At 46.8% G+C, this 12,330-nt stretch overlaps 2 protein-coding genes across 3 annotated transcripts in view; one reads left to right on the top strand and one right to left on the bottom strand.

The window, feature by feature from the left end:
* The window catches only part of DECR1 (2,4-dienoyl-CoA reductase 1), a 45,033-nt gene extending 37,462 nt beyond the window's left edge, over positions 1-7,571 (bottom strand). Inside the window, exon 1 of the mRNA XM_069959909.1 lies at positions 7,489-7,571. Within this exon, the coding sequence (XP_069816010.1) occupies positions 7,489-7,560 (72 nt within the window). The 5' untranslated portion in view covers positions 7,561-7,571. The remainder of the gene's footprint in view (positions 1-7,488) is intronic.
* Positions 7,572-9,590: 2,019 nt separating this feature from the next.
* NBN (nibrin) overlaps positions 9,591-12,330 on the top strand; it is a 39,465-nt gene continuing 36,725 nt past the window's right edge. For both annotated transcript variants that reach the window (XM_069959910.1, XM_069959911.1), the window contains exon 1: positions 9,591-9,673. In XM_069959910.1, coding sequence (XP_069816011.1) covers positions 9,643-9,673 — 31 coding nt within the window. In that variant the 5' untranslated portion in view covers positions 9,591-9,642. The remainder of the gene's footprint in view (positions 9,674-12,330) is intronic.

The raw sequence follows: 12,330 nt of genomic DNA on the forward strand, positions 1-12,330 counted from the left end.
CAGTGGACAGAAGACACCACTGCAAGGTGAATGTGCGCACAGCGGTGGCGAGGCGATGAAGCGTTTAATTAGAATCTTACTTTTACCTTAAGGACGTGTTTGTTAGTAATTTGATGTCCTTGAAATGATAACCGCATAGAGGGAAATATGCTGAGGCATCAGTCTGCTGCAGAGGCCGATAGCACCGGCACGAGGCGAAGACTAATCCGACCTAACAACACGCTCCGCATTCATCTCAGCCCCGCCATTATATAGAGGAGCCACAAATGTCAGGAGTGAGCAAGCAACTCATTTACAAGCAATGCAAACCAGCAAACAGGAATAGGGTTAAGCAGAATAAAACATTCAGTAATCTCCAAAACCTCCTCCATCTTATTCTGTTACAGAACAGCAAATACAGCAATCCCCTATTATATCAAGGCTTTGCTTGCTTCTGTGTGCCCCCAGCCACGTGGGAGTCCCCATTCTCGAGATCACCACAGGAGTCCTGTGATCATCTTGTTACCCCATGTCCTGTAAATAATTTTCTCAGATGAGAAGTCCACTTTAAAGGTTATAAACACCTTTATAAACTTTTAAAGCGAATGTTCACTTAGATCAGTGAAAATATATTTGCATACTACCGTGTCAGTGCCGGCATGTACATCCCAGTAGCGTGGTCCATTTTTTAAACTACCTCCTGGTTCTTGCCATCTGTGCCAGTTTCTGATATGCAAATCAGGCTGCTCTATGCATTGGAGGCGGGCCTGGCACCCCCAGTGTACCAATTTGCCCTCCCCTCTGGGATGTAGCCAAACTTCATTCTGATTGAGCCGTGTCACAGAGGGGAGGGGATATCGGTACACTAGGGTCATTGCCTCCAATGCATACAGTGGCCCGATTTCCATATCGAAAACCAGTGCAGACGTAGTGGACCCTGCAGCATATAAAAAACAGATAACGCCTCCAGGATGTATGAGACTGTGCTGACTAGGGATGTCACGATACCAGAATTTTGAGTTCAATACCAATACCAGCTTTCTTATTTCGGTACTTGATACTAATTCGATACTAAATAAAGTTTGGAAAAAAAATATGTAAAAATACAAATATATATATTTTTTTTAAAAAAGGGAACAGGGATTATTAGAACCTTTATTATGATTATTGTTTTTTTAATTTAAACTTTTTTTAAACACTTTTTAATTCCTCTCTACCCCGCAGCATACCTTCTTATGCACTACAACTCCCAGCATACCTTCTTGTGGTGATTTGTAGTGCACAAGTGGGTATGCTGGGAGTTGTGGTGCATAAGAAGGTATGCTGGGAGTTGTAGTACACAAGGAGGTATGCTGGGAGTTTTAGTACACAAAAAGGTATGCTGGGATGTTTTGTCGGGAGGCTGCTGCTGCTGCACAACTGCAACTCCCAGCATACCTCCTTGTGCACTACAACTCCCAGCATACCTCCTTGTGCACTACAACCCTCAGCATACCTCCTTGTGCACTACAAATCCCCAGAATTCCTCCTTGTGTGCAACTCCCCACAAGAAGGTGTGCTGGGAGTTGTAGTGCACAAGAAGGTATGCTGGGAGTTGTAGTGCACAAGGAGGTATGCTGGGAGTTGCAGTTGTGCAGCAGCAACCTCCTGACACAACTTCCAGCAGCACAACTTCTTGTGCACTACAACCCCCAGCATACCTCATTGTGCACAAAGAGGTATGCTGGGGGTTGTAGTGCACAAAGAGGTATGCTGGGGGTTGTAGTGCACAATGAGGTATGCTGGGGGTTGTAGTGCAAAAGGAGGTATGCTGCTGGGAGTTGTAGTGCATTAGCAGCCTCCTAACACAGCAACTCCCAGCATACCTCCTTGTGCACAACAACTCCCCACAAGAAGGTATGCTGGGAGTTGCTGTGCCACTGTACCGGAGGACCCCGAGGGAAGGGGGGGGGCAGGATTGTGGACACCGGAGGGTGCGAGGGACCGCATTGCACTGGCAGGTCCTGGGGGTGTTGCGGCGCGGGGGACCCGGCTGCAGCAGCGGGAACTGGTGGGTACGGGGGACCCGGCTGCAGCAGTGGGTCCTGAGTGGGGGGGGGGGAATAGTTAAATGACTGCCGCCCGCGAGGTCGCGGGCCGCAGTCATTAGCAGTGGGGGCCGCTCCATATGCAGCAGACTCCTGCTGCATATGGAGCGGCTCAGGAGGTGTTAATGCCGCTGTCAGGTGTGACAGCGGCATCTACCCTGTAAAATAGCCGGCACTAGCGATCGCTTTGTGCTGGCTATTTAAATTTGGCGCCGCCGGAAGCGGAGAGCGCGCGGGCGGAGGAGGGGACACCAGGGGGCAGGGGGCGGCACATAGAGAACATGGCTGGCGCTCAGGTAGCCGCCGGACGTGTTCTCTGCACCATACTTTATGTTAAGCTGCGTTATTAGGCAGTTTAACATAAAGTATCGATACCAGGAAATCCTGGTACCGAACCTTTTTTCTGCCCAAAATATCGATAGTAGTATCGATATTTCAGTGCATCGTGCATCACTAGTGCTGACTAGGTAGCATAAAAGTTTTTTTACACTCCTCTAAGTAATACATTTACTTTAAATTGTCTTCATTAGAAATTACCTACCATTTAGCTGCTACTCAGAAAAAGCTAAGTCTGACAGACTGTCAAGCCTTAGGAAAAAAAAAGGCGATGGAGGTTACACTCTAGGCTCAGGTAGTAGAGAAACCAAGGAGGAGAGCTCTCATGGGCTGGAAATAAAAGGGAGAGCAGATACATGGAAAACATCTTTAATAAACACTAATTGGGAAAATCTTTTTCTAACTGTGTCCATCACTGAATGGTCCTACAATGGACTTATTAGCATCAGAACCGGACCATGAAGTAATGGAACAAGGTAGTTTGGTCTAATGGATCCCATTTTCTGCTACATCATGCAGATTGCAGGGCGATTTGTGTCACTTATCTGTGGATTCTGGGTCCAGTGCCAAATTGGGCCCCGACTATTATGCTTCATTAATAACATTGTCTCCTCATATCTATAAAAAGAAAAAAAAAACCTTCAGGGCATCCTCTATGCCCTTGTACACTCACCGGCCACTTTATTAGGTACACCTGTCCAACTGCACATTACCACTTAATTTCTAATCAGCCAATCACATGCATTTAGGCATGTAGACATGGTCAAGACAATCTCCTGCAGTTCAAACCGAGCATCAGTATGGGGAAGAAAGGTGATTTGAGTGCCTTTGAACGTGGCATGGTTGTTGGTGCCAGAAGGGCTGGTCTGAGTATTTCAGAAACTGCTGATCTACTGGGATTTTCACGCACAACCATCTCTAGGGTTTACAGGGAATGGTCCGAATAAGAAAAAACATCCAGTGAGCGGCAGTTCTGTGGGCGGAAATGCCTTGTTGATGCCAGAGGTCAGAGGAGAATGGGCAGACTGGTTCGAGCTGATAGAAAGGCAACAGTGACTCAAATAGCCAACCGTTACAACCAAGGTAGGCAGAAGAGCATCTCTGAACGCACAGTACGTCCAACTTTGAGGCAGATGGGCTACAGCAGCAGAAGACCACACCGGGTGCCACTCCTTTCAGCTAAGAACAGGAAACTGAGGCTACAATTTGCACAAGCTCATCGAAATTGGACAGTAGAAGATTGGAAAAACGTTGCCTGGTCTGATGAGTCTCGATTTCTGCTGCGACATTCGGATGGTTGGTAGCGTCAGAATTTGGCGTCAACAACATGAAAGCATGGATCCATCCTGCCTTGTATCAACGGTTCAGGCTGGTGGTGGTGGTGTCATGGTGTGGGGAATATTTTCTTGGCACTCTTTGGGCCCCTTGGTACCAATTGAGCATCGTTGCAACGCCACAGCCTACCTGAGTATTGTTGCTGACCATGTCCATCCCTTTATGACCACAATGTACCCAACATCTGATGGCTACTTTCAGCAGGATAATGCACCATGTCATAAAGCTAGCATCATCTCAGACTGGTTTCTTGAACATGACAATGAGTTCACTGTACTCCAATGGCCTCCACAGTCACCAGATCTCAATCCAATAGAGCATCTTTGGGATGTGGTGGAACGGGAGATTCGCATCATGGATGTGCAGCCGACAAATCTGCGGCAACTGTGTGATGCCATCATGTCAATATGGACCAAAATCTCTGAGGAAGCTTCCAGCACCTTGTTGTATCTATGCCACGAAGAAATGAGGCAGTTCTGAGAGCAAAAGGGGGTCCAACCCGTCACTAGCATGGTGTACCTAATAAAGTGGCCGGTGAGTGTATATTACACATGGCTTTTGCTGCAGATCAGTACAGATTTCTCTACAGCTACATTGAAAGCAGTGAAATTCACAATAAAAGGCAGGATTCACACATGGTATTTTTGCTCAGTATTTTGCAACCAAAACCAGGAGTGGATTGAAAACACAGAAAGGCTCTGTTCACACAGTGCTGAAATTGAGTGGATGGCCGACATTTAATGACAAATAATTGGCGTTATTTTGAATCAGCGGCCATTATGAAATAACGGCCATTATTTTTCATAAAATGGCGGCCATCCACTAAATTTCAACAGTGTGTGAACAGAGCCTTTCTGTGTTTTCAATCCACTCCTGGTTTTGGTTGCAAAATACTAAGCAAAAATACTGTGTGGGAACATAGCCAAAATCTCAACCAAGCATACAGCAGGTCTAAAGAGTCATAGCAGGCTCATATATCCAAGCAGAAGGTGTCTGGAGAGTGGGGATAGGATCTGTTAAATTTAATCCACCTGCCTGGCACTGTAAACTGCTGCGGATTGTATCTGTGCGAAATGTGAGTGTGAAAAACACAGAAAATCTGGTGAATTCACCAATAACTTTATGGCTGATCGCTACCGTATATATTTGTAATTTTATAATTATATCAATTTTCTGCAGTAAATAACAGCACCAGTACAATGCTGCCATCTAGTGGATTTCACTGGGAAGTAAACAAAAGACAGCTTGCCTTGTATCCCTAGCCCTAATAAAGAGCAGATACAGTAGGTTGCAGGTTTCAGCCAGGGCTGTGGAGTTGGTAAGTCACAGCTCCGACTCAGACTCCTGAATTTCATCAGGACCAACTCCGACTCCCGACTCCTTCATAAATGGCCGGTCATATACCAGGGGAGTTATATATCACCCTGGATCAGCAGCTTCTCCCCAATGTCCTACATGATCCTGGGGCGACTTCTGAGGGAATAAGGAAAGATATAAAGCAGCTTCTCCTGTGTGTGCAGTGGATGCAGCCAGTCTCCAGCCTCCATGTCCTGAACTACTCACAACTAGACTAGATGGAGCAGGTGGTCTTTTCCTGCTGACAGTCTTCTATGTTTCTAACTAAATATTCACCATACAAGAAAAACTGCTAACAATGCCAGATACCTGTGATATAGAGGTCAGCTATAGTGATTAAGAGAGGGGTCACACATAGTGATATAGAGAGGGGTCACGCTTAGTGATATAGAAGGTCACTGTGGGGGCATGCAATAGCACGCACACACACAGAGCCTGCTGCAGCCATAGCATACACACACACCCACACAGCCTTCTGCAGCCATAGCATATGCACACACACACACAGCCTGCTGCAGCCATAGCATATGCACACACACACACACACACACACACACACACACACAGCCTGCTGCAGCCATAGCACACACACAGCTTGCTGCAGCCATGGAGCACACCACACACACACACAGCCTGCTGCAGCCATTGCACACACACACACACACACACACACACAGCCTGCTGCAGCCATTGCACACACACACACACACACACACAGCCTGCTGCAGCCATTGCACACACACACACACAGCCTGCTGTAGTCCTAGCACACAAATAGCCTACTGCAGCCATAGCAAGCACGCACACACACACAGCTGCAGCCATAGAACACGGAAGAAAAACACACAATCTTCTCCCAGAGAGAAAACACCACACTGAGGACAGAGGTTACAGCTACACTACTTATGTCTCCTCCTCCTCCTCTATATTACACAGGATATCTTCATATTACACTGCTGCTCATATACAGTCATCCAGCGTCCAGGAAGAGAACAGCACAGATCTCCCCCCACACAATGGACTCCTCCAGCTCAGAAACAAACTGCCAAATAGCGACCGACAACTTCTCCATGACCCACCTTATGTAATAGGGCCAGTGTCCTATTAGAATGTTGCTCATAATATATATTCATGAGCAAAACTTGTAAAGTTCATATTAAAATTCAATAATACATTTTTTAAAGCTGGAGTCGGTACTTTTTTTTCCGACTCCAGCCAAAACTAGCTTCAACTCCGACTTCACAGCCCTGGTTTCAACTATCTAATATATAACAAGGTTTCTTATGTCTCATTTTGACCACTGAACTTTCAACCAGCTTTGCATAAATCAATAGTACAAGAGAACATTATAAAAAACAAAACAAACTAAAAAAAAAAAAACTTTGTAATATATCTTAGTAGAGAAAAATCCTTTTCTCCCCTCCTTCTAACTGCATCATTCCCTGTCACAGAACAAGTCTGTTCTGTGAGAAAAGCTCACTGATGGATACGGCAACAGCTACTGATGGAAGTCTATGAAGAAGGAAGGAGGCAGAAGAGTGAGACACACAGACACTGCAGCCCCATGTAGTACATTGGTGTCAAACTGTAACAAAACTACAATCCCCATCATGCCTGGACAGCCAAAGCTCTCACCCCAGTGCTGGATTTACAGCTTACACTACTCACTACTGCTCTATAATGTCCTCCATGCCGCTGCTGTTGATCTAAAGTACAGATAAAGCAGAGCAGGATATCCTCTTGTGTTTGTGTGTGCATGTAGTCTATGGAAGCTGCATTAAAGGGGTACAATAGCTGGAGCACAGCAAATTACTCTTCCCTGGGGTAAACCCTAATAAAAACTGACCATAAATGATGAATGGATCACAGGAGATCTGTAGCATGGATGTGGACACTCCTCACCATCATATCATGACAATAATTCCCCTTTTTACTTCTAAATCTCCTCCTAACTCAAAATACCCCCCCCCCCCCCAAAAAAAAAAAAAAAACTTTTAAAAGTTCATCCTGTGAGAAACCAGATCACTGATGGATCAGGTTACAGATGCCCATAAAAAAATTATGGAGAAGGGTGAAAACGGAGATGTTATTATCAGGCATACAGCAGTGTTTCCATAGCTGACTGCACACATGGACTCTGGACATTCTGCCCTTTACCCAACCTACAATATCGCAATCCACAAACTATCATGCCCATATCAAATATGGCCGCTTACACGGCAAAACATGGAATGCGGCCGCTGATTGGCTAAGCGTCGGTCACGTGTGCAACAAGCGCCCCTACTCTGCAGAAGTTCATGGGCGCCTTCTGCACAACTGCGGAGACTCTGGAGCGTATATTACTGCGGCGTATGGCGCGTCACAGGCGGAGGGGGCAGATAAACGTGATGCTCACCCGGATCCCGCTCGGAGCGCCTCTGGCTCCCAGCACTGCTCGCCGCCGCACAGCTGCTACTAAGGCCGCCATCTTTCTGAATATTTGATAACTTCAAAATCGTGTAACTTTATTCACTAGGACAATTTGCTGAGGAAGCAGAATCACGTGACCCGTCGGTACCTTGAATGACCCTGATGTATGATCTGGCAGTAGTGCGGCTGTATATCGCTGCTATTACTGCAATGTGTCTATTTGCAGCCAATAAGAAATGTAACTGTGTATCATACATGCAACAAGCTGGTGTTGAACTACAGAGTGCAGTGTGTCTATTAATATACTGTCCAGAGAGGACCCCAGTAGCCAGTATCATCCAGAGAGGACCCCATAACCAGTATCATCCAGAGAGGACCCCATGACCAGTATCATCCAGAGAGGACCCCCATAACCAGTATCATCCAGAGAGGACCCCCATAACCAGTATCATCCAGAGAGGACCCCCATAACCAGTATCATCCAGAGAGGACCCCCATACCCGTATCATACAGAGAGGACCCACATAACCAGTATCATCCAGAGAGGACCCCCATAACAGTATCATCCAGAGAGGACCCCCATACCCGTATCATACAGAGAGGACCCACATAACCAGTATCATCCAGAGAGGACCCCATGACCAGTATCATCCAGAGAGGACCCCCATAACCAGTATCATCCAGAGAGGACCCCCATAACCAGTATCATCCAGAGAGGACCCCCATAACCAGTATCATCCAGAGAGGACCCCATAACCAGTATCATCCAGAGAGGACCCCATAACCAGTATCATCCAGAGAGGACCCCATAACCAGTATCATCCAGAGAGGACCCCCATAACCAGTATCATCCAGAGAGGACCCCATAACCAGTATCATCCAGAGAGGACCCCCATAACCAGTATCATCCAGGGAGGACCCCCATAACCAGTATCATCCAGAGAGGACCACATAACCAGTATCATCCAGAGAGGACCCCCATAACCAGTATCACCCAGAGATGACCCCCATAACCAGTATCATCCAGAGATGACCCCCATAACCAGTATCATCCAGAGAGGACCTCCATAACCAGTATCATCCAGAGAGGACCCCCATAACCAGTATCATCCAGAGAGGACCCCCATACCCGTATCATCCAGAGAGGACCCCCATACCCGTATCATACAGAGAGGACCCACATAACCAGTATCATCCAGAGAGGACCCCATAACCAGTATCATCCAGAGAGGACCCACATAACCAGTATCATCCAGAGAGGACCCCATAACCAGTATCATCCAGAGAGGACCCCCATAACCAGTATCATCCAGAGAGGACCCCATAACCAGTATCATCCAGAGAGGAGCCCATAACCAGTATCATCCAGAGAGGACCCCATAACCAGTATCATCCAGAGAGGACCCCATAACCAGTATCATCCAGAGAGGACCCCATAACCAGTATCATCCAGAGGGGACCCCCATAACCAGTATCATCTAGAGAGGACCCCCATAACCAGTATCATCCAGAGGGGACCCCCATAACCTTGCACTCTCTAATTTGAAATTAAAAAAAGTTTCGCTGGAGTTCCCCTTTAATAGTCATCAGGGGGCTAATAATTGCTTTTTACAGGGGGCAAAAATACTGCCTACCTGGGCCGTTCACGCTGGCTGATACATACAAATTGTGGCGCAAGAGAGCACACATTTATCCTTATGTAAGGACAATGTTTTGCCGCACTACAAAGTTGACCACAACACAACAAATAAATTTGTGCAAAATTTATGTCTGAAATAATGACAACTGTGAATCCATCAATATCGGTAAATTCGCCCCCTAAACTACTGTACCCCAACAACATCTTCCATATCCTCAGACTATGGGAGGTTCCAAAGACCACAGAACCTCCCAAAGAAGTGAATGTGTGTGTGAGGATTAAAGTGGATGATATGTATAATTATATAGGGGCATAGGTTGCAGAAGTTGGGATTCACATGCAAGATTAGTGACCAGGAACAAAATCCACTATACACAGTGTCCTGCAATTCACACCTATGACCACTTGGTGTCGCCTATGTAACACGCTTAGGCTGCTGTGTGCGAGTACAGGAGACACTGCGTGACGTCATGACTGTGCGACTGTGTGTAGAGAAGAGCAATGTGGAGGCTGGAAAGGGAGAGTGCGGGAGGTAATGGCTGCGGGCGCCGCTTATTTCTGCTATGGGGTCGTCCGGCTTCTTATAGAGTCTCTGTAAACTTAGGGGTTGTAGAGTAGTGATGGCTGCAGGCAGGTCAGTGTTTCATATTCTGTGGCCAGTTTTGCAATCTGCTTGGGCATGATATGAGTGTACTTAGTTATGGAGGCACAGGAGTGAGTGTTATACATTGTTATACAGCTTTCTCCAGGAGGCATCTATGAAGGGGCAATGTTTTGTTACTAAACAACCCTCCTTGCTGTCATGGGATTGTCTTGTGAGATGCAGCTGAGAATCCACAAGGAGAGGCGCCCGGCATGTGATGTGAGAAAACAATACAGAAAAGGAGAACATCATCACCGCCCGGGGCCCCTTCTGTACTCGAATAGAGGTGCACAATATGGAGCCATAATATCTACAGAACTAATGCAGTACTACAATTCCCATCATGCCTGGACAGTCAAAGCCTGATGGGAATTGTATTTTTTATACAGCTGGAGGGCAGCAAGTCCCTGGTCTATAGGATCGCGCTTAAAGTGACTGTACCACCAGGCCCAGGCTGAAGCACTGGAGGCGGGCCGACCCTCCCTAAGTGGGAGGAAACCCTAGCTCCTCCATGACGTGACTCCATTAGAATCAATGCAACGCTATCATAGAGGGGCTAGGGTTTCCTCTCACTAAGGGTGGGTCGGCCTGCCTCTAGTGCTTCAGCCTGGGCCTGGAGGTACAGTCACTCACACGTTCCGGGAAGTTGTACGTGCTCACAGATCCATGCGCACGGACAATTTTACAGCCCATTGCTTTCTATTGGGCTATTCAGATGTTCCGTGATTTCACGGATCCGTGATCCGTTCCGTTAAAAAATAGGACGTCATTATTCGGAACGGATGCACGGAAAGGATTCCCCATAGAAATCAATGAGATCCGTGTTTTTCACGGATGTACACAGATGTGACATCCGTGTTCATCCGTGGAAAACACGGATGTGATGTAATCAATGTAATTTAAAATGCTTTAACACAGATCCATGAAAAAAACGGACACGGATACAAAACGGTTGAAAAATGGACTGTTTTGCACGAATCACGGAGGTAGCTGCCGGACCAAAATCACGGACCAGGAAAAACACTGAACATGTGAATGCAGCCTAAGGGTACAAACCCACACACCGTATACGCAGCAGATTTGATGCTGTGTTCAGTTATTTAGATCTAATCTGCTGCGTATCTCAGCAGTAAATACGCTGCGTATATGGTGTGTGGGTTTATACCTCTTAGGCCCCGTTCCCACTGAGGAAAGGTAGCGGAATTCCACAACGGAATTGTCCTCCGCGGAATGCCGTTAGCCTCCCGCTCATAATGGGAGTCTATGGGAGGCGCGCGCTCCTGCTCTGTACGCGCTGAAGAATGAACATGTTCATTGGGGAACGGGGCCTAAAGGTGTTATCCAGCGATACAAAAACGTGGCCCGTTTGCTCCACAGACAGCCCCACTCTTGTCTCCAGTTTTGGTGGGGTTTTGTAATTCACTTCCATTGAAGTGAATGGAGCTTAAAGTGGTTATCCAGCGCTACAAGAACATGGCCACTTTTCCCCCTTTCTTGTCCCCAGTTCAGGTGTGGTTTGCAATTAAGCTCCATTTACTTCAATGGAACTGAGTTTGAAACCCTACCCAATCTGGAGACGAGAGGGGGAAAAGTGGCCATGTTTTTGTAGTGGATAACCCCTTTAATTGCAATCCACACCTGAACTGGAGACTACAGTCGTGTTGTCTCTGCAAGAAAGCGTCCATGTTTTTGTGGTTCTGGATAACCCGTTTAATTCTGCCTCATACCAGTGCCCTATTTTATCCAATCACTTAGAGGCACTGTTGTAATTTTTTTTTCAGCAGGGGTTGTGCTCACAAGCAGTTTTGCAATTTATTTTTTTTCTTTTTAAGTTTTCTATTTCTAAAGGGGAACTATTAGCAGGTCCCTATAGTACAGGAGACGCCAATGAGAAAGTATGTCTCCTACCTTCCTCCTCGGCTCTGTTCTGGTGCAGTTAGTGGCATGCTCCAAGGTCTGATAGGAGCGCTGCCAAACTGCTCCTTTGTAATGGTAATGAATGGCAATGCTCCTAACAGGTGCTCCTAGCTGTCTCACCAGACCGTGGAGCACATGACTAACTGCATCAGAACAGCGCCGAGGAGAAAGGTAAGAGACGTACCTTCCTCCTCAGTGTCTCCTGTGTGGTAGGTACATATCAGCTGGTTAGATTAATCTAAACTGCTGATAGTTCCCCTTTAAATCAACGTTAACGTGAAACTATCAGGCCTGGGCTGAAGCACTGGACGTGGGCCGACCCACCCCCAGTGGGTGGAAACCCCTGCCTCTCTTTTATGCGGCTCCATTGATTCTAAAGGAGCTGCGTCATAGAGGGGCGGGGGGTTCCTCCCATTGGGGGTGGGTCGGCCCACGTCCAGTGCTTCAGCCCAGGCCTGATAGTACATTCCCTTTAAATATATGGCCAAACTGTGGTCCATGCTCTCTTCCATGTCAGTATTTAGTTTTTTCTCAAAAAAAAAAAAAAAAAGACCAAACACAGAAAGTCCCAGTCCTTTGTGGCTCACACAAGGAAAGACACCTGTTCATCATGCAGGTTGTATATTACT

This window comes from Dendropsophus ebraccatus, chromosome 2 (genome assembly GCF_027789765.1).
Source record: "Dendropsophus ebraccatus isolate aDenEbr1 chromosome 2, aDenEbr1.pat, whole genome shotgun sequence".
Classification (NCBI taxonomy): Eukaryota; Metazoa; Chordata; class Amphibia; order Anura; family Hylidae; genus Dendropsophus; species Dendropsophus ebraccatus.